General features: G+C 42.8%; 1 protein-coding gene across 2 annotated transcripts; it reads left to right on the top strand.

Moving 5' to 3' along the window:
• The first annotated feature begins 524 nt into the window (after nucleotides 1–524).
• On the top strand, nucleotides 525–13,969 carry GJA1 (gap junction protein alpha 1). Of its 2 annotated transcripts, XM_084827418.1 has the most exons (3): nucleotides 525–735; nucleotides 4,883–5,462; nucleotides 10,450–13,955. In XM_084827418.1, exon 3 carries the CDS (start codon nucleotides 10,466–10,468, stop codon nucleotides 11,612–11,614), a length of 1,149 nt encoding a protein of 382 aa, XP_084683544.1. In that variant the 5' UTR covers nucleotides 525–735; nucleotides 4,883–5,462; nucleotides 10,450–10,465; the 3' UTR covers nucleotides 11,615–13,955. The 2 variants fall into 2 exon arrangements, with proteins under 2 accessions (XP_084683544.1, XP_084683543.1); XM_084827417.1 differs by lacking the exon at nucleotides 4,883–5,462 and having other exon boundaries at nucleotides 10,450–13,969.
• Nucleotides 13,970–22,834: the final 8,865 nt, after the last annotated feature.

A 22,834-nucleotide genomic window follows, 5' to 3' on the forward strand; every position in this document is an offset into this window, starting at 1 on the left:
TTGTGGCTTGCTTGTAAAGTCCCATGGGGAGAATTCACCTCAGCCCGTACAAGCACCACTTATAGTGGCAGTACTTCTGGTGCCAATTCCCACTTGGTTGCCTTTTGGTGGAGTCGCTGTAGGCCAGCTGCTGATGAAATCAGCTTTGTCTCATCCCCGGCCCACAGTTAACTCATGATGTAGACAAGCCATGCACCTTCAGAGTTGTATTTCATACAGCAAATTAAGCTTTGTCACTTCCCTGCGGCAAGACAGCTCTGGATACAATCCCATGTTGGTCTCTTTCATGCCTCCCCCGTTCTTTTTAAGTATGTGCTTACTCAGCCACTTCCGTGCTCAGTTCATTCTCTCCCCCCCCCCCCGATTTTTTTAAAATGCTGTCTACTGCTTCTGTCTTCTCTGACTTTTCTCCTCCCCATTCCTTGGCAGCCCCACCTCTTATGCTCTCACCCCTCCTTTTCCCCTCCTCCCTCATAGTTAGTGGCTTAAAAACTTTTAAAAAGCTCCGTGCTCCGAGCTAGGGTGAAAAAAGGGGGTGTTGTATTTTCTTTCACGAGGTCTCAGCACTTTTCTTTCAGGAAAGGGGAAAGGAAGGACACTCCGGACAAAAGAGCAGGAGACTTTTAAAGTTTAAATAGGCAGCCTTTGGTGCCTGAAACAGTTGTTGCATTTACGTTTTAACCCTCTGAGGAACTGAAGCACTTGATTTTACCTCCTTCACTGCTGACTAGCAAGGTAAGGATGGGAAAGTTCTGCTTTCTTTTACTTCAAGTCAGTTCCAAGCAAAACGTCTCAAAAGATTGTGTTTACTTCTGACCCGAACACTAAATGCATTTATTTTATTTTATTTAACAAGAGGGTGTGTGTTTCTAGCCAATTACTACTATGGATGTCGTGTTTCTTTCTGCCACATTTTCAGTGTATCTGAGTTTTACCAGAAAGATAAATGTACTTCAGGAGATGTCATTTTTCAACTGTTTTATGGGCTTAGTTTCCACACTTAGTGTGGAACTTCATTGGTTAAGGTTTTATCTCAGGAGAATGTTTTCTATATAACAAAATAAAACTATTTCTCTTCAGGGAACAACTGTCCAGCTTTGCGAAAAGCTAACCAAGGCACATTGCAACAGTGTGTTGTGATGTTGCTACGAAAAGGGTTACAAAAGTTAAAAGGAAGATCTTACCACGAGTCCTTACAAATAGACAGACCTCTGCTACCAACACACACACACACACACACACACACGTACGTTTTACTTTCAAATGGAAATCGTGGCTGGTGTTTAATGGTTCATACAAAGCAAGGTCCTTAATTAGGGGCTTTGTTCAATTTCTGCTTTGCTGCTGTTAACTCATCGGATGACTTTCACGTGGTCTTGCTGATCCCCCCACCCCACCCCTTCTCTTCTTCTTTGGATAACAGAGCCAGGCTTTTGTTAAGGACTTAAGCAAGTCGGTATACAGATGTGGCTTGCGCAGGGCGGGAAGAATCTTGCACCTCACCATGCTGCCAATGCCTGTGAAAACGTTTGGTTGTTGTACATTGAAATTGAGCAAGGAAGATTTTCTGAAAATAGTTTCTGCAGCAGGCTACATTCCAATAAATTAATCCAAAATCCATCATTTAGGATTGGAAAAGAAAGGACCTACACAGAAGGTGCTTTTTCTTCTGAAGGCATGCAAGATTCCCCAAGAGTCCCTTTTATTTATTCTTCATGGATAGTGTTGGCTAAGGTTACTCTCAGTAAGGAAAGAACACGATCAAGACAGTGAAGGGTGCTTCCAGACAGAGGGCTCCTAGCGCTACCAATCAAAGACGTTGACTAGCTATTCCAGGTGCTTCCAGGCAAAGCTCTTATCCTGCAATCACCCTGCGTCAAACATAGAATTTTAGGGGGGTCCGGGTCCAGATGATTGTTTTCCATTAGTAACCCACCTCAGCACTTCTTCCATCTTTTATTTTCTTAGCAGAAAAAAAAATTAAGGAGGAAAGGATGGAATAGGGGCATGCTGCCTTTTGATTGGTAGCAGACTAGGACCCCTCTGGCTGGAGCACTCTCTGTCTTTCCTTCCTTAATGGATTTTCTGTGGTAAGAAAAAAGGACAGAAGAAGCAGTGGGAACACATGGGAGAGTTGCAGAGGGAAGACGCTGGGTGCTTCCGATGGCAGGGGTCTTAGTGCTAACACCCAGAAGGCATTGTGCATCTGTTCTATCTTTTTTTACTTGATGGATTTTCGATGGCAAGAAAAGGACGGAAGAAGTGGTGGGGAAAGATGGGAGGGTTATGAGTGGAAGATGACAATGACATCTGGAGCTCTGTAAGAGATCGTGCATGAAGGGGGGCGATTGCACAATAAAGCCTCATGTGGAAGTACCCAAAGAGGACTTCAGTGGGTTTTTAAAAATCCACTTTCTGTGAGGAGTGCCTTAACATTTTCTGTCCAGTTTCACCTCTCACCCTGGTTCTGCCCCAGTACATTTAGCGAGTCCTGCAGGCTGGTGTATAGTGTTTTAGAAAGAGAAAAATGTACATAGAGAGTTTTGTTAAAACCAGCAAGGTCAACCAACGGAAGGACGTGTTTCTCTGATTTCAGGAATCTGCTTGTGTCTGGGGGAGGGGGGGAGAAGAGGCCGACTTGCCCTGAACTTCTATTCAGCCATATTAACATCTGGATTTCTGAAACCTCCAGACTTTGGAACTGTTTACTGCAATGTATGCCGGGGGCAGGAAGGGAGGGGGGACTTTGAAGCTAAACTCTGGTGCTGAGCCATGATACCTAACTAGAATACAAATGGGAGAAGGGTGAACAAATGGAGTTTTAAGAAAAAGGAAACAAAAAGGATGCAATGGATTTGAGATGCGCTTTTTTTTTTTAAAGCACTCTCTACCAACCAGGATAAAACATGCACTGCAATTATTACTAATAATTGCTTAGTACTTCCAGCATGCAAAAGAACTTTACAATTCATATCTCATTCACCCTTTCAGAAAAACTCTATGAAGTAAGTTGCTATTCCTATTTTATAGATGGGGAAGTGAGTAGTGCAAAGATAAGCAGAGAATTCAAGGCTACACAAGGAAAGGCGAATTAGAGACTAACACAGCACAATCCTAGGCAAGTTTGCTCAAGAGCAATTATTGCTGTGGTCAGTGAGGCACACAGTGCAATCCTATGCATGCTTTACTCAAAAGTAAGTCCCATTGTGTTCAGTGGAGTTACTCCTCCTTAGTAAGTCTTTTTAGAATTGCAGCCTTAACTTGGTAGTAAATGAGCTCAGAATTGCTACTGAGCACCCCAGTCCTAAATTCAGGAGTAATTCTCTTTGTGTTCAGTGAGATTTAATGTTGCAGTAAATTAACTCAGAAGAATTGCAATCCAACCCTCCCACCCGCAAAGTACACATATTTCCTCTGAAGCAAGTTCCACTGAGTCCTGTGGTTCACTCAAAATTACTTCTGAGTGCACACGCACAGGAGCAAGCCGTGCGTCACCCAGATAAACCTAATGTTCAGTCCAGCAGACAGCTGTTGAAGTATCCAGCCTGAAAAACAAGCTGTGTTTGTTTGTTCCATTTTTATCCCACCTGTCCTCCAAGAAGCTCAGGGTAGTGTACAAGGGTCTCCACCTTCCATTTTATCCTCGCAACAACCCTGTTTGGTAGATCAGGGGAAGACATAGTGACTGGTCCAAAGCCACCCACTGAGCTCCATTGCTGAAGGATTTGACCCTAAGTCTCCCCAGCCCACATTTGCTGTTCTGACCACTACGGAAGACTGGGTCTGAAGCAGCACTATACATTTGGGGTCTTTTGGTGTGTCTCAACTGAAGCTGGGTTTGCAGCCTTATCAGACAGGAGGAAAAGTTTCTGGAAGGACTTCTTGAGCATTTGGATTTTTTATTTTTTTTTAAGGAAACCAAGTAGCTGTAGAGCTATGGAGGGGCCATAGCTCAGTGTGACAGAGCCCCTGCTTCGCATGTAGAAGGTCCCAGGTTCGATCCCCGTCTTCTCCAGATAGGGTGAGGAAAGAATCCTGCCTGAAACCCTGGAGAGCTGCTGCCAGTCAGTGTCGACAATGCTGGGCTAGATGGACCAATGGCCTGACTCGGTATAAGGCCGCTTCCTACGTTCCTAAGGAGTCTTTTCTAGATTATATGTGAAATTCCCTTTCGTTATCCGCATGATTTCTTGTTCCATACCCAACTTTGTCCTCAATCCTAAATCACTAGCCACACCTTTTACTATTTCTGATGTAACATCTGGCTTTCTATTTCAGCCTTCCCCAAGCTGGTGCTCTCCAGATGTGTTGGGCTATGACTACATCATCCTCCAGCCAGGATAGCCATGGGACAGGCTGGCTGTGGATGCTGGGGGTTGTAGTCCAAAATATCTGGAGCATGTTAGTTTGGGGAAGGCTTCTCTATTTGCTGCAGATGTGTTATTCTAGTGTACACCAACAGAAAGCCGATTGAGAGTCTAGTTTCACCAGCTTTTCTGTTAACCAGCTGCAATATTCACACAGGCTCCACACCATAACCCCAAAGGACTATGGAAAACACATCCTTCTGACGTTCTGACATCACACTCATTCATCATCATAGGTACTTAAAACACCAAAGCTGTATTATGCATTCTGGAAAACATGAGCCATCTGACATGACACACATCCCAGATGACCTAAAACTGCTTCACTTTCCCAATTGTGGCTTGGAGATCAAATTTTTCCTGCATATGATCATTCAAAATGCTAACCGAGTAATGCTGGCATTATGTTCTTCTGTGACATTGTCTCTTTTTCTGAAACCACACTTACAGCAGGTCCATTATCAGATTGGATCCACTCTTTTAGCATATCTGACCCCTACTTGTTATTTATTCAGAGTTCATCAGAGCAGTTTAGATATGATGATCCTACACAGCCAACTGAATGAACGGTCCCTTCCCTAATTGGCTGATGGTGCATCATTACCTCTGAAGGAGGAAGACCTATGGGGACATTCCACAGACTGTACACACAACTATAACCTGCGGAACTCCGTTTCGCCAGTTGCGCAGTGGATGTTTCAATCCTGCCAAGTAAAGGAGCGACTGCACTTTCAACTGATTGCTTGGGATCATTGCATCCAAAGCGGTCTGAGCTGGGCTTTGTATGTCAGGCGGAGAACAGCGCAGAGCTGGCAGTGCTGGTGATGTGGTACTGCATCTGGCTCGGCAAAGTCAGAGCAGGATTGCCACACCGGGAAAGGCACCTTATGTTTTCCACAGATACTTCCCACACTCTTGGCTGTGGACCAAACACTGAACAGAAGCTTGCTGTGTCCCTGGCTTGGTGAAGCAGAATGTAGAATAAATTCATGTGAAATCTTTTCACTGCTGGACACTGCAAACCACTACGTCCTGCAATACTGCAAACCACTACGGGAAAAACAGGATTCCACTTTCCCATGCTATAGATTTGCGGTAAGATTGGTTTGAATTGTTAGTTGGTTTGAGGAAATTAGTCTGTGGATTCCAAATGCATCTGGAGTACATGCCTGTGCATGTTTAGACAGAAAAAAGTCCCACAACTCCCAGCATGCTAAACATGCTTTGTCTAAACATGCATAAGATTGCACCCTTACTTGGAAATAAGTACAGTCCATAGGTTGTTCTGGAAGTCACTTCCAAGGAAGTGACACAGAAGCCAATTCTATCCATTTTTACCCAGAAGTAAGTCCCACCCATGGATTGCAGCCTTAGAGGTTGGATGGGTGCATGTTCACTAATGAGGCTTAATCGCTTTTTATATTTTCCATGCCTGTGATGCAAATGTAAAATCTACATCGGCTGGAGTGTTGGCTCTCTTCCACCTCCATTATTTATGCATGTTCACCCATGGCACAAGTGGCACACGAGAACTTAAGCTGCTTTTGATTGTCATGTGTAAAACCAGTCCAAGGCTTTCTGTGACAGCAGGGGCGAAGTTATACCAGATGCAAAGCCAGTACAGTGTTACAGGGCAGTGTCATATAAACACCACAGCAATAGCATGCCAGCGTCACAGATAATGTCACAGGAAGGCTAACCTACACGTTTAGGATCAGGGTTTGAGAAGTATTTACATTCAATCCTGTATGGGGGCTGTGATTTTTATAATTTCAAGGGTTGTCATACTTGGTAGAACATAAAAAAGAATCCCAACCATCATAACGTTTTGAATGTGTTACTGAAAATAAAACTATTGGCCAAGGCCTGTGATCTTAAAAAGAAAGCTACTAAATCTACAAGCCATGCATCATGTGTAGCTCTGTTAAAATCAGTTGACACCACTGACATTAGCATCATCAGTAGCAAGGAAGTTAGCTTTCTGAACCAAAGTTAGGTTTTCTGTCTTGATCTATTGTTCGACTATAAGACCTATGCCTATATTAGTTCTCTGGTGGAAATGTTTCAAGGGTCAAAAACAAAAAATCTCAATTATAAAAGTAAGAGCATCAGTCGGTCGGTTCAGGGCATAATCTTTGGCCAGACAGCCTGGATTATGTAAGGTTTGACTCTAGTAGAAGGATGTGATTTACGCATGGTTACTTAGATTTCACATATGCCTTTTCTTCACTCCGTGACCGTGATTGCATCTAGAGATGACTTGCACATGTGACAGATCAAATACCACAGGCGGATCTTTCAAATCACTTGACATAAGCTTCAAACACAATATTTTTCACTGGAGTCCATAGTCAGCTGCAAATCATGGAATGCTGGGCAGCAATATATAGGTGCATTTGTTAATCATTTCTAAATCACACTGATTTCTGTGGCATGCATGTTCAAACAAGTACACTTAGGATCACAGTCTTGCACATCAATAATTTAAGCCAGGGGCAGGCAACATGGTGCCCATGGGCACCAGTGTACCTCTGGATACCTTTCTTGGCACCCAACAAGGTGCCCTAGCCCTCCTACTTTTAAAAAAATTAACACATTTTCTTACCTGCAGCTGGGATTGCTGTGAAATAGGTTTCCGTTGGTGCTGAAAACTGTGGGTCTAAAAGAGTTGTTTAGTGCTCAGACCCCACCTCTGCCTTGTATTCATTCTTTGGGGCAGGTTACTTGTTCTTTGCCACACCTTCCATCGCAGCCATTTTGTGGTGGTGCCCAAGACAGTTTCCCAAATGGCCAAATGTGTCCATGGCCCAAAAAGATTAAGTCCCTCTGATGTAAGCACACTCATTTGGATGTTTCTGAAAATTAAAGGGCCTAACTTCGAAGTGAACATGTTTAGGACTGAAATGTCAGAGTGGGGCCTAATGTACTTTATAGTTATATATCTGAGGAGGACATTGTAAGCTAGAACTTGCCTACCGGAGATTTGGTAAAATTAGGGGGTTTATTGTACTTGATGGTTAAACCCTTTCATCAGGTTTAAATTAAGCAGATTATGCTTAGTCCTCCTAACTAAACATGCCTGGTATCACTGAAAGCTTGAAGTATCTAGTAATAAAGAGCTACAGTCAGTACTCCAAATGCTTTCTTAGTGCATTCCAAGACTGATAAATTGCAGCCTAAACCTATGCACATTTACTTGGAAGGCAGGCCCACTGAGATCAATTGGACTTATTCCAAAGTACAGGGGTAGGCCATCTGATGCCCTCCACGTTATGGACTGCAACCTCCATATCCTTGACCATTGGCCAGGCTGGCTGGGGCTTATGGGGGTTGCAGTCCAAAATATGTGGAGGGCACCAAGTTGCCATACTACATGTGCTCCAGATTGCAACCATGTAGCTAGGGCGGCCTTGTATGCCTCACCCAAAAAGAGGGCAAAAGAAGGCATATATTTGCATAAACATGCATATGCTAATATATGCAGATGTGAATTCAGAAATCATTACTACAATTTCAATAGAAATACATAGTGGTGAAGACTGTATGCCTGCCTGCTCTGTCTGCTGCCCATCTGCTGATGGGCAACTTCAAGGCCCCACTTCTCCCTTCTTATGGCTCTTCATCTTTAAACCAGACTTGGAGCAGACAGACCCTCAAATAGACTCTGTTTAGTGGAGGATGCCTTTAAATAGAGGAAGGCCCCCTACAGTTCTTCCACCATATTCAATGGAGCTCACTTAGTACCCTTAGTAAGTATTTTTAGAACTGCAGTCTTAGTTTATTGGTTGATAGTAAATAAATCAAAATTTTATCACTCAACACACATACTGCCTAAGGAAAGGAGCAGTATACCCTGTCTTGTAAAAACTGTAGCTCATTATGGGTGCAATCCTATGTGTGTTTAGACAGGGAAATGTCCTACAACTCCCAGCATTCCCCAGCCAGCCACACTGGTTAGGGAATGCTGGGAGCTGTAAGATTTTTTTTCTGTCTAAACATGCATAGGATTGTGCCCTAAGAGCCTTCTGACTAGCCATTGATAGAGCTTTAAGTATGTTTGAAGTGAATGATTTTGTTGGGAAATGTTTGTTTCTTGGAACTGTGACTGTCTGATTAATTCATGCAAGGAATGCTTTCTCCTGAAGTAAATATAGCCAAAGGAAAATAATGTCATTTTTCTTGCTAAAACAAATTTAAAAACTGATGATAAATTGAAAAGAAATATTGATGACATGGAATTACACAGATAAAATTATCTGTACATCTTCTCATATAAATGGTCAGAGCGGGATGTAATTAAAAACAAATTATCTAAAACTTCCCAAGAATAACACTCCTTTTGTTTTCAATCGTACTTTTAATCTGAAATAACATTATACTGTAAAGAAATCCATTGAACCTGAAAGGAAGTCTGATAATGACATATTTTTAAATCATCAGCAAGCTGGTTAATGAAATCAAGAAGTTATTACTTGAGCAAGAAATGGTTCTCTTTCAGATAGGATACAAAGAAAGGAAGCTTTTCAAATACCAATTTCATAACTTTCCATTTCAGTTCTGATGGTTTGAAAAATCTGCCATGCATTCACATCTACTATGCATTCACACCTCAGTGGGCAACTTAGCCTTTACCATTGGCTATACTGGCTAGGGCTGATGGAAGTTGTAGGCCAAAAATTCTGGAGGGCCATAAATTGCCCACCTTTGACATATAACCTTTTCCAGCAATGATGGTGCGCTTGTAGAAACTTCCACTGACTGTTTTTTTGTTTTTGTTTTTTAATCAAACTTACATGCAAAAAAATTGGAAGAGTGTCTTCTTCCTTACCAACCTGTCTGGTCACTGAGGTCATCAGATGAGGCACTCCTGGTGGTTTCATATGGCCTGCAGTCCATTTGGAGTCCACTCAGAGTAAAGCCTTTAGTGCATTGGCTCCCTATCTATGGAACTCTCTGCCAGTTGATGTCAGGCAGGCACCAACATTGTTTCATTGTTGGCGCCTGTTGAAGACATTTTTGTTTAAACAAGCCTTCCCTGACTAACCAGCCAGAGTTTTATTGGCACAATCTGATTTTAAAGGATTTTATTCTGTTGTATTATTATTATTATTTTCCTTTTATTGTTCACTGCTCAGATTTTTTATTGGATGTAGAGCAGTATCTAAATTGTGCAAATAAATAAATAACATTAAGTAATGGTGCTATGCAGAGGGGAAACCCAACATTCAGCACATGGGACTGCAATCTAACATCAACTAATCGCTTTTTGGGGAAACGAAGGCTCTGATATTAAGCAACTAGGGCTGGATTTGTGTAGGGAACCTGGATCCAGCAGAGACTTCCAACTGAAAGAAGGGGATGGGACAGGGATTTTCACCCTTCCCCTCCAGTCCCCAGGGCAACTTCCTGCACTGTTCCAGGGGTCCCCAGCCCTCCAGAGCAGCGTTTCAGGGAGAACAGAGGGCTGCAGTGGGAAGGTAGAATCAGCAAAAATCACTATTCCACCTCCTTCCTCCAGCACCAGCAAAATTCCACTGGGTCAAACCCCATTTCTCCTTCTCCCCAAGAGTGATGAATGCTGAAATCTGACAGCACCAGCCAATATTGTGATTCCATATCCTCCTGCTGTGGGTCAGGAACTCCAGATTGGGGCCATAACCTTCACTAGATTTCATGATCCAGAAACATTCTTCACTGTTCACACCCAGCCTTCAGTGTTGTCGCTTGGTGGAGGAGGACAGGCTTGGCATGAAGAAGATCTCAGGTTCAATGTCTGTCTTCCTTTGCTATGTGAGATGAAATAATTAAACACCAGAATTGTGTGTGAAATTGCCAGTTAACAAAGGTTTGTTGCTAATTCTCTACTGATAGCAAGACCAACTATGAGTGCTCAAGACTGGAATCATATTTATGATTATGGCAGGATTTTATTTTATTTTATCAGGCATGTATTACCTCTACTAGATGTCACCATATCTTGCCATTCATACTTCAGCTCTGCTCATTCGTGCATCCCCTTTTAAGGACGCAATATTCTAATTGTGTAGGCAAAGCTTCAGCTCTTTTTGTTCTTCTTTTATAGGTAGCAGCCAGTGAAGATGGGTGACTGGAGTGCTCTGGGAAGGCTCCTTGACAAAGTCCAAGCTTATTCAACTGCAGGAGGGAAGGTGTGGCTTTCTGTCCTTTTCATTTTCCGAATCCTGCTGCTGGGGACAGCAGTGGAGTCTGCCTGGGGAGATGAGCAATCAGCATTCCGGTGCAATACCCAACAGCCCGGTTGTGAAAATGTCTGCTACGACAAGTCCTTTCCTATCTCTCATGTCCGCTTCTGGGTTCTGCAATTCATTTTTGTGTCCGTGCCAACCCTCATGTATTTGGCGCATGTGTTCTACGTGATGCGGAAAGAAGAGAAGCTAAACAGGAAAGAAGAAGAGCTCAAGGTTGTCCAGAATGAGGGTGTTAATGTAGACATCCACCTCAAGCAAATAGAAATTAAGAAATTCAAGTATGGGATTGAAGAGCATGGCAAGGTCAAAATGCGTGGAGGACTGCTCCGCACCTACATTATCAGCATCATCTTCAAATCTATCTTTGAGGTGGTGTTTGTGCTGATCCAGTGGTACATCTATGGGTTCACCCTGCAAGCCATTTACACTTGTGAGCGATATCCATGCCCACATAAGGTGGACTGCTTCCTCTCGCGTCCCACAGAGAAAACCATCTTCATTATCTTCATGCTGGTGGTGTCTGTTGTCTCCCTCTCCCTGAACATCATTGAAATTTTTTATGTCACCCTTAAGAGCATTAAGGATCGTATGAAGACCAAAAGCGATCCTTTCTCTCCCAACAGTGGCATGAGTCCCTCCAAGGAATGTGGATCCCCCAAGTATGCCTACTTCAATGGCTGCTCCTCTCCGACTGCCCCCTTGTCACCCATGTCTCCACCAGGATACAAGCTCGTTACCGGAGACAGGAACAATTCCTCCTCCTGTCGTAACTACAATAAGCAAGCCAGTGAGCAAAACTGGGCAAATTACAGTGCCGAGCAGAACAGGATTGGACAGGCTGGGAGCACCATCTCCAACTCACACGCCCAGAACTTCGAATTTGCTGAGGAGCCTGAGAACAGTAAAAAAATGGCCTCTGGGCATGAGTTACAGCCTCTCACGGTTGTGGACCAAAGGCCGCCAAGCAGAGCCAGCAGTCGAACCAGCAGCAGACCTCGACCTGATGATCTGGAGATCTAACCTTCCATAGCTGCAGTACTTAACACAACTATGATATGAAATGCATTCAAAGATTAAAATGTGGTGTTCACGCAGTTCCATTGGAGGTGGTACTTTAACAATCTCAGCCAGGAGATTTTAACAAACATAAAAAATAAAAACAAAATTTGGATTATTTTTTTTAAGTGGGAAGCTGGGATGGTGTGGGGAAACGGAGCACATGTTGGTATTTAAAGTAGCTGATTTTAAATTTTTAAATGCTAATTTTTTAAAAACTTAGTCAACATTACAGTAGGGGGGTTGGTTTTTCTTTTCTTTTAGAAAGATTCTAAGATGTCTGGATACGTGTGTCTATAATATGCTGATTTTTCTAAAGAGTTGTTTTTGTTATACTAAAAACAAAAGTTAAACTGAAATTTTTGTGTGTGTGGTCAGGATGAAATGGAGATGGTATTCTTTTATTGAACAACTAACTGACAGTCCTAAGTCAACTTTTGATCATTTTCCTATTAAGAACATTCCATTGTTAAAATGTGCACTTTGAAGGAAAATTCCTGGTATGAACTTGTCAGTGTCTGTACATTCATGCAATTATCATCTGTTTCCCTGGAATCAATCAACTACATTTCAGACAAGGCCCACCCAATATGCTTTGACTATTTGCCTACTGTGCTAGACACACCAGTCAAAGGGCAGGTTAGAGGACCCGTTTGACCCCATCACTGTTCATGCTGCCACCGCCACCACCACCACTGGATCCTACTGATCACATATAGCCTTCACCAGTTACCAGCTATAAAGTGTGAAGCTGGACAATTAAGCCATTTTTGTTTAATGTTATGTTCTACTGGCAGCAAACCTACTCACATTTAAATCCTACTGAAATCAATGGGATGGAATCACAGCTGCTAGCTACAACCAGAGTTATGAAACTGCTGGGCATGTTTCCACTAACTTCAGTAGGGTATGGATTACATCCACTCACACACACACTTTCAGAGTCCCTTGTATGCTTGAATATACACACCTATATCCTATTGATAGGGTATATCTCATTCACTTCAGTAAACAGGGCAGTTTTACACCCACAAACACATCAGTGTGAATGAACAGCTGCTGTGCAATGGGGAGCTTTGCGCATACATTAGAACCCTCACATCACTTGGCTGGGACATCTGTGTCTGTATGTTGTTTTTAAAGACAGGTATGCATGGAGTCAGGGAGGTATTTATGGATAATAAACTCTCACACTAACATGCACAGAAAATGCTTAAGCATTTTGGGATGTTATGGGTCACTATGATGTTTACATTAAACGATTCCAGCAGTGCAAACAATTCTGATACCAATTTTAACAATTTTAATCTTGTTTTCATATATCCTCCTGTAGCAGATTCTGTACAAATTTTACAAAATACGAATACCATCTTAAGAATGAATTCCTGATGACCTCTGAAAAACTCCCACTTGAATTCCAAATAGACATTTTACCTGAATAAGAATTGTGAATAGGTCACCAAAAGTGACAAAAGTGACAAAAATGCATGCTTCTGCAATTATGAATTATTTTCTTTCATAAAAATTAAAGAAGGAAGGAACCTGCTAGGTTACCTAGTCCATTTCTCTGACTTGTTATAACTTATGCTTGAATAAAAGAGATGGTAGTACTGGGATTGCGGGGAGGGGGGGGAGTGTTAACCTGCCAATAATGTGAGAGACTTGGGGACAATTTTACAGATCCATGTATATCATGTAGTAACTGCAGTTATCACATGATAGCTTGAGGGTATGAAATGGACATCACAAATCATTTCATGGACAGAACAAAGGAGTCACTTGATTAATGCAACCTCAGTGGATTATGTGAATGGACCCTTACAGAAACTGCTCTGAGCTGTACTAATAATACATGCCTACATTGATTCTACAGTAACAATCATGTTTCGCTTATTGTTCACTCACAGATCAGTTCAACTGTAACATGATGGTTCAATTTTGGTAGTTCATTCCTTCTCAGTGACAATTTTGATATTTGCACATAAATTGTTGTTGGGGTGCAAGTGAGGCTGAAAGAGTACAATTCTAATTTATTTGAAATATATGCTAAGGAAATATACCAGTTTTTATTTTCTTTCTCAACCACAGTGCCTTGTAGTTCAACACAGTTCAACCAGGAACATAGCCTTGGTTTCATTTTGCAGCAACACAGATTTATGGGTTTATATAATACGTTTTACTAAGTTGTTTGACGTTCTATGTTAAAAACCATTCTCAAGCTCATTGATTGCATGTATACCGCCATAGTCCATCAAATCACATTGTCTGGAAAACAAACCTTAGTCAATAAAATTTTAATTTAGTATAAATCAGCTTGCCAATAGTCCTTTTGTGTGTCGGTGTAATTTCGCTTTGTGTAGTAAAAGAGCAGCTTAAGCTGCAGCCTGCAGGTTGTGTCAGTGGTGGTTCCCATGCTGTAGAGGCATTTTTAAAAAAATGACTTATGCTGCTCAGCTAAACTACAAGCCAATGTTTATGGAAAGGGGCAGCATTCCCTAGCCTTACTTTGCCTCCCTAGGAAGTTCTAGTAGGGCTGGCCTTACCATTAGGCAGAGTTAGGAGACAGGTTAGGCAGCAGATCCTGCAGGGTGGCAGCAGGAAGCAGTGGTCAGGTGCTGGAAGGACATAGCTATGTGTGCCATTCAGCTGTCAGTCTGGTCGGCTTTTGTATGTGGAAAGGGAAGAGGGTGCCATCTTAGTCTTTGTTTCAGGCATCAAAGTGTCTTGAGTCAGCTCTGCTCCTCACTACTATTGGTATTAGCCAGGGAAGCTCTGTGACAGCCATTACAATTCATATATCCCAAAATAGACCATTGCTGCTGCATTCTACCCATTTCTTTTTCTCACATAATGGCCTCTGCCCAGTACCGCTGTGCCTCATATGGTTGGGAGAGAAGCTTTCCATGCTGTTGAGCAAGAACTGGAACAAAGGTCTACTCTTAGGATGGGTGTCTCCTCATACTTATACTAGGCTGTTTATGCCTGCTCAATACTACACACTCTAAAAGCAAAGCAGACTGTATGTCCAAAATTATAATCCAAAAATATCTATAAGCACTGGAGATGTCAAAAGAATGTGTGCTAGAGATGGGCAGAATCTTCTATTTTCCACTCCATAAGAAGTTTGGTAGATCCACTTTTTTCATTCAGATGTCCATCACCAAACTTTCTGCCGCACTTCTGAAATCTGTTTTGGATTCTAGAAGGCCCAGTTCCTCCTTCAATGTACCCTGATGCAGCAGGTTCAAGGCAGGTTTTCATGCCACCTGAGGTATCTCCCATACACTTGTGCAGTGGACTCCTCAATAGATGTGATCTGATCATGTAACTTCATACCAGGTCAACACAGGAGGCCTCTGTACATGCTGGGTGATGCATACTGTGTTGAAGAAATCTCTGAACCAGAGACAGAATTCTGCCAGATTCCAGTAAGTTCCCAGTCTGTTGTAGTATGGTTCAACCCTAGCCAAATGACTGATTCAACTATTGTGAAATTTGGCAACTTTTCATTGTTATCTTGCCTTGGAGCACTTCTGGGGGTTAGATTAAATTATCTTCCTTTCCCTTTGAGCCCTGTGATTTTGCTGCTCCAGCCCTAAACTCAGAAATGCTTGAGAGGGAGGGGAGTCAACACTTTTATCAATAGGCTTCATGAGGCAACAGTGGAGGCATAGCTGTGTGCGTGTGGCTGCTAACTGGCTAGTAATGCCTGGTGTGGAAGCGGGCCAGGAGGCTGCATTACAACAAAAGAGAGAACTGCACATGTGATGGGATGGGAATCACATGCAGCTGAAGAGGTAAGCCTTTTTTTTTTTTAAATGGAAAAGCAATTTGCCTCTTCAGCAGTGCAAGATGAATCTCAAGGTTTCTGCCCCTGCATTGTACTTTAGTGCCACATTATTGATCCTGTATCAGAAAAGGTTTTCCCTGCTGCAAGTTACGAAGTACAAAACTAAAACAGTCTATGAGCCTGATGCATTCTATTAAAGATATCATGCCAAGGCATTTGCTTTCAGAACTCACCATTCCAGTCAGCGTTGCAAGTAGACTTTTCTTTCATTGACTGGTGTCCTTAAGGTTCCTTCTGCTGCTCCTACGTACACTATATCAGGACAGGGGAGCTCTTCTGCAAGACACTCCTGTGGTTTAAAAAAATAACATGCAAGCATTATTTGGGCACAATTGGTTCCTTATGCGCAAAGGCCAGGAAGTGCAGATTGTGTCCAATCTGAATGCAAATGCACGTGTGTATGGATAGGTGCTGTACAAAAACTTAAATAACACAAACCCTGGCCCAGGATAACAGCCTAGGACATGACACATTAAGAAGGAAAAGAAAGGACCATCAACTGGGGAAAGCCAGGGAGAATAGCTGCAAAACCAGGTTAATTGGTGGGTCTCTTTTTCCTTTCATCCCATGCAAAGTGCTTGGCTACTGCCAGCATCCAAGACAGGAGGGACTGGGTGGCAGCTGGGCCAGACAGGTTGATGGAAAAGGCTTCACAGTCTCTCCCACTCCCTGTGCTAAACTGCCAACTTGATTGCTGCTAATGGAATCCCAGAGGGGAGGCCCCAGTTGCACCAACGCAAAGGGCCTCACTCCCACTCCTTGCTAATTTGCAGAGGGATTTCATGCAAGTGTGAGCTTCATTTGAGCATGCAAAAGTGTCTGGATCAAGATGCCTATGTTGTTTCCACTTCAAAACAAAATGCAGTTCCTCACACAGCACTGGCTCCAGGTTTTTGAGGGCCCTTGAGCAAGGCACCCTCAGTGGGGCCCCTCCCTCCACCCTCTCGCTGCCGTTATCACCAGCTACTATTGCGCCTCCTCCTCCTTTGTCTCAGCATTGCTTGCTTGCTTGCTTGCTTGCTAGGCAGAGAGCCAGTGGGCAAGTAGACAGCAGCATCTACTGCTCCTCCTTCTCACTGCCACTGTTGGCTGGGCCAGAGCAAGAGGATGGTGAACAAGCAGGTTGCCATGGTGAAGAGGAGCAGCAGCTCCAGAGGGCTCTTGTCAGTGGGCCCCTGCTGGGGTGTGGGCCCTTGGCAGGTGCCCAGCCATGCCCACCCTTGATGGCAACCCTACCCTCAGACACAGAAATAATTATCCCAGCTTGAAAACAGGTGTGATGTCACAAAGGTCTGATATTACTTTACCTTTTGTACTCTGGCACAGATCCCCAATTATAGAATATGTGGGCCTTATTCAGTGACTGTGAAGGCAGTGTGCCTCTGCCTTTGAAATGCTCAGAGTTGGGACCCTGCTGCTTTTCTCACTGCTGCCCTGAGCTTTTACAGGAGCACACACTACATATTTGTTTTTGCCAGTCCTTCATACTAAAAGATGTGCTTTTGTGTTTTGTGCTTGGCTACCCATGCCCCAGTGCAAGGAGTAAACTGGCCCAGGGAATGTGTTAGGAAAGAGAAACCCCTTTGGACCAAAGTGCAAAAGCTCCCACCTTATTGCCTTCCTTGGGTTGGCAGGACCAGAAGAAAGGAGCCACAGTGGGGAAAATCCTTACTCTTGGAGTGATGCCACAGGCTACATAAGCTGCCCTAACTTGCCTGCAGATTAGCCTTCTGCACTGTGGTCAGGTCTCCACACACAGGGATTGCAAGGTCAAGTTTCGAACTACTGTTGTATTGCTTGTATGGTCCTCTTTTCCTGCTTAGTAGCCAAAGCAATGCCTTATTTTTCATGCCTAGACTCTGCCTCCCCATCACAGCCGGTGAACGACAGAGAGGAATTCTCAACATGTTTTGTTCCCCATGAAATGCATGTGCTCTCCACTGACACAAATATCAGGTTTTAAGTTGTTATGGCTTAAATATGTTGTAATTTGCCTTACAGTTGCTCAACCAGGAACTGAACACAGTCATATGCACATTGGTAGTAGTAGCTGTGATTACCAGGGCTGGAACAGACAAATGCGGAGTTACAGGAAAACATCTCGCCTGGGCTGAATCTACACAAAGCAGTTACACCATTATCACGCCGTTATCATAACTATTGGTACATGACACCAGTGGGCACCAATAGTTATGATAACAGTATGATAACGGTATAACTGCTAAGTGTAGATTCAGCCCTGCTTTCATCAGTTGGTTTATAACATTATGGAAGTTCTAGAAAAATATGTAACACACTCTCATTATTGGGAACCAGTAATTGTGGTAGCAGTGACATCACACGGGAGCCATATTAAGGCTGCAAGCCTATATATACTTATTTAGGAGTAAGCCCCATTGAACTCAATGGGGCTTACTTCTGAGTAAATATTTATAGGATTGTACTCTTAATTATGTTCCCAAGAATAATGATCATCATCATTATCATCAGTGTAATGTTATACTAGCTTTCCATTAAAATGTGCAAGACAACTTACAACAATTAAAATAATACACAAGGTAACACCACAAATAAAAGATAGAAATAGATCAGAGGACAGGAGATAACAACTCAAAAAAGGGGGGAGTTGAACCCCCCCCAAAAAACCCAATACTTTGGCAAGCAAAAGAAGGAAAGGGGGGTGGAACCCTGTGAACTGGGAAAAGACCATCAGGGATGGACTAAGGCAGGCCTCCTTTGGAGAAGCACATCATGTTCTAAGCTCTCTCCTGCATCCCAACCAAATGCCATTCAGACATTGGTGGGACATAAAGTGAGATCTTAATGAGTGACCTGGATCCTATGGGAGGAGACAGTCCTTTAGATATCCTGGTCCTAAGATATTTAGGGCCTTCAAGGTAATAACTAGTACTTTGAATAGAGCCCAGAAATGAACTGGACGTTAGTGAAGCTATTGCAGCAGGGGAGTCATGTGAGGCTGGGGAATGTATCCAGAAATGGAGGGATGAATGGAGGACATGTATCCCAAACCTAAGGGTTGAAGACAATCTGGACAGACAAGATTAAGAACATAAAAAGAGCCCTGCTGGACAGATTAAAGGCCTCTCTAGTCAGGGATTCTGTTCCCACAGTAGCCAGCCAGATGCCCCAATGGGACATGCTGTTCCCACAGCAGGACATGAATAGTGTAATGGTCACCTTTGTAGCGAGCTTGGAACGCCGTCTTACAAATTTATTCTTAATCTCAGAATAGATTGTGAGCTTTGGAGCATGCACAGTCTATGGCATTTCTGTGCATGCACTAAGTTGGTTAGTTTAACCCTTTCCTTCCAGGAGGAAATGTGATGATGCTACTTTATGGAAAGGCCGACATTTGAACTCTTTCCACAAACCAATCCTCCATATACTGATCAGCAACGGTGAGTAAACGTTAAGTAGAAAGGACATGTGGAAACAACCAATCATGAAGGGGTGGTGACACATGACATCATGATGCATTCGGCAATTCCAAACTACAGTTCCCAAGTTGTAGTCTGATATTGCGCTTGTGCAAAAGTTCATATTTACAGAACAAAATCTCAGAGTAAAGGAGAACTCTCATCCAAGATTGTATGGATGAATTTGTTACTTTCTGAGGAAATAATGAATTCATTTGAGGTAAGTTTCGCCCTCATTAGCAAACTATGGTTTTCAGCAACTGGTTTTCAGAAGCATACTGCCTCTGATACTGGAACTAAGATATAGCCATCATGACTAGTAACCATTGATATCCTTATCTTCCATGAATGTGTTTAATCCCCTTTTAAAGCCAATAGTTTAACTATGTGCTGTGTGAAGAAGCACTTCCTTTCATCTGTCCTGTATCCCCCCATTGATTCAGCTTCATTGGTTGACCCCAGGTTCTAGTATTATGAGGGGGGAAAATGTCTCCCTATCCACTTTCTCCACACTATGCATAGTTTTATATACCTCTGTCATGACCCTGCTTTTTCATCTTTTTTTCTAAGCTACAAAGCCCCAAATGTTGTGACCTTTACTCATAGGGAAGTTGCTCCAGCCCCTTGATAGTTTTTGTTGCCCTTTGCTGAATCTTTTCCAGCTTTACAATATTCAATTTGAAATGTGGCGACCAGAACTGTTCACAGTATTCCAAGTGTGGCTACATAAAGGCATTATGATAGTGTCAGATTTATTTCCGACTCCTTTCCTAATGATCCCCAACATGGAATTTGCCTTTTTCACAGCAGCCTCATACTGGGTTGATTTTTTGCCCTAATGTGCTTCACTTTACATTTACATAAAAAATAAATTTGTCATTTTAATTCACATTCCCCCAGAGATCCTCCAGGAACTTTTCACTATCTCTTTTTGTTTTTACCACCCTAAATCATTTGGTGCCACCAGGAAACATGGCACCTCCCTGCTCATCCCTAACTCCAGATCATTTATGAACAAGTTAAAAAGCATGTCTCTGGTGTGTTCATTTTTCCTTATGGCCCATTGGTCTCTCTGACATGCTATCATATTCTACTGTGTGCCTATTTCAATCCCATCTCCATTTGGATGATCAAAAACATTTTCAACTTCATCCTTTAGGGATAATTTACCCCACACCCACCCCAGAGCAGATGCTCCTGTTAGCCTTTTCCCAGGGGTCAGTTTTAAAGATGTTCTGCCACCTTTCTAATTCTAAGCACCAGCAGTCTGATTTCACTCTGGTTCAAGTGGAACTTGTCCCTTTTGAACAGGACTAGTTTGTCCCATTTTTTTCCCAGTTCCTAAGATATCAAAACCCCTTGTCCCTACACTAACCTTTCATCCACACATTGAAACCCCTTTGCCTCTAGGTGGCCCTGCATGTCGAAGAGGGAGCATTTCAAAGAAGGTCCTGGCTTTCAGCCTCCTTTCTAACAACCTTAATTTAGCTTCCAGGACCACATGACTACATTTTCCCATGCCATTGGTGCAGATGTGCACATGGCTGCTGATTCTATCCCAGCCCTATCTTCCAAGCTATCTAGATGATATCTGATATCCAAGACCTTCACACCAGACAGGGAAGTCACCATGCAGACTACACAGCCATCACAAACCCAGCTGTCTATGTCTCTAGCGATCGTATCCCCCACTCCCAAGACCCTCCCCATGCCCCCCTGCAAGAAGTATATCCTCAGCATAAGAGGATATCTGTTAATCCCTCCCAAAATGGGTCCCTTCTAAGGGATCACCCTGAAAGTAGGACATCACTATCATGTCCCTCAAGGCTTTGTCCACCAACCTCTCTGGAACTTGGAGTTAAATATTTGAGATAAAACACTCAGTGTTATCAAATAGACTTACTATAAGCTGCATTTTCAAAAACATCTTAGAAGGTTGATATATCACTTCTTTTCAGTAAGAAGTCTCATAAAAGACTAAGAACAGCCTACATAGTCAGACTGACATTCAGTATAGCCCAGTCATTCCCAAGCTGGTGCCCTCTAGCTGTTCATCTCCCAGTATTCCAAACCATCAGCCATGCTGGCTGGGGTGGATGGGAGTTCAAGTCCAACACATCTGGAGAGCACCAATGTGGGGAAGGCTGGTATAACCATCCCTCAGTAGCTTTCAATTTTGGACACTATTTATGAAATATATTCCTCCACATGGAACTAAGAGATAACACAGATTTCTGTTCTTTCCTTCAAGTGTGTGGCAGCCTGAGATTCAGGGACACACATACCCCTCCCCAGAAAGATAATTTATGTCCTTGATAGCTTCACATGATTAATGATTTCCCATTAATTTGCTCAGTCCTGCCATTGCAGATTACATAAACTATGTTATATGGATCCTTATACTCTCTCCTGTTCTCTCTCTCTCTCTCTTTCTTTTTCTTTAGCATACAGCTAAAGAAGAAATAAAATATTTTCGGTGTTGTTGTTTTTAACCATTTCAGACCCCTACAAATTCCAGTCCTTGCTGAAACAAGGGTTTTCGATCTCTGCTTCAGTGTGAATCATAGAGTTTGCTTTATTTTAAAGACTTAAGTGCAATTCGGATCTAAAGCTCTTCTGGGATCATGCAATACAGCTGTTCAAATAACAACACCTTTTACTATGGCCATTCACAAATAATTGCTGCAATAAATAAGCACAACAGTCAGATATGTTAACAATATAATGTCAGGCTTCAGCGCTTTAGTTTCCCCAGTTTTTGTTTGTGCGTCATAAACTCAGCCCTATTTTCAACATTTATGGTCACCCAAAGACGTTTTCAAGCACTCCAGTTGTGTACAAGTGCCATGTGTTTTGAAGAATTTCATCACAGCTGCCTGAATCCCAACTCGAAGCCAAGTAGCAATTTGCTCAATATGTGTGAGTAAGAATATATTTCATCATCTTCTGTATGTCCTAGGGTATATATTTCCAATGGAATCATTCCCCATTGACCTTACTTTCCCTCTTTCCAACGAGTCATTCTAGAAATACGTGCTGTTGTGCATATTATAACAGCACAATCCTATGCATGTTTATTCTGAAGTAAGTCCTACCATTTCAATGGGGTTTACTTTTTAGTCAGTGTATACAGCTAGTGCTGTGCTGAAAATTTCTCCCACAGTTTTTTTTTACCATTCTCATTCAATTTGCTAGAAGATAAATTGCTTTTGAAAAGAAATTCAATGGTGAAGAAATTTCAGAGAAATTATCATGGGTTAGGTTTGGGTTTCTTGGGCTTCCCTTACTTAGGAGGTTGCTGAGGAGTGAGCACCAGTGTCCTGTTTTTCATTGTACAGTCATCTCTCTGGCTGTGGACTCTTCAGCTTCCTACACTTCAATTAAAGCCCAGTTTAAGGCACCATGAGGTAATTCCTCCCATAGGGCTTTTTCAGATCAGGTCATGCAGACAGCCCGGGAGGCTAGCTGTGATTAGGTAAGCTCAAGAACACCACGAAAATACATTATAAAGCATCCCAAAAGAGGCAGAACAAGGGAAGCCTCTTTCTTGGGGGGAGAAAACTTTCAGGAAGTTGGAGGACAGATTTTGGCACTAGCTCCACCTCATCCCTGGAGCTGGACACAACACTGCCCCCACGTGCATTGCGGTGGATGCAAACTGGGGGCCAGCCTGTCAAGACAGTTGATGGTGCTGCAGCATGGAAACCCACCAAAAACCCTTACCAAAAAAGAAAGAAGCTGTGCTGGAAGCCCTGCCAATGGGGAGTACTATCTGGGAGAAGATGTGGAGAATTTCTCCTCCCCCTGGAGAAGTTTGGTGAAATTGTCTCCCAAATTTCTCTGCCCACAGATAAGGTGGAGAATTTTGAGAGGGCATTTGCGCACAGCTCTATACAA

The sequence above is a fragment of the Heloderma suspectum genome, chromosome 1 (genome assembly GCF_057233095.1).
Source record: "Heloderma suspectum isolate Gila_16-S chromosome 1, 16-S_ref, whole genome shotgun sequence".
NCBI classification, from domain to species: domain Eukaryota; kingdom Metazoa; phylum Chordata; class Lepidosauria; order Squamata; family Helodermatidae; genus Heloderma; species Heloderma suspectum.

Bases quoted from the DNA above. Each gene is read 5' to 3' on its own strand.
- GJA1 (XM_084827417.1), top strand. From the start codon at position 10,466: ATGGGTGACTGGAGTGCTCTGGGAAGGCTCCTTGACAAAGTCCAAGCT.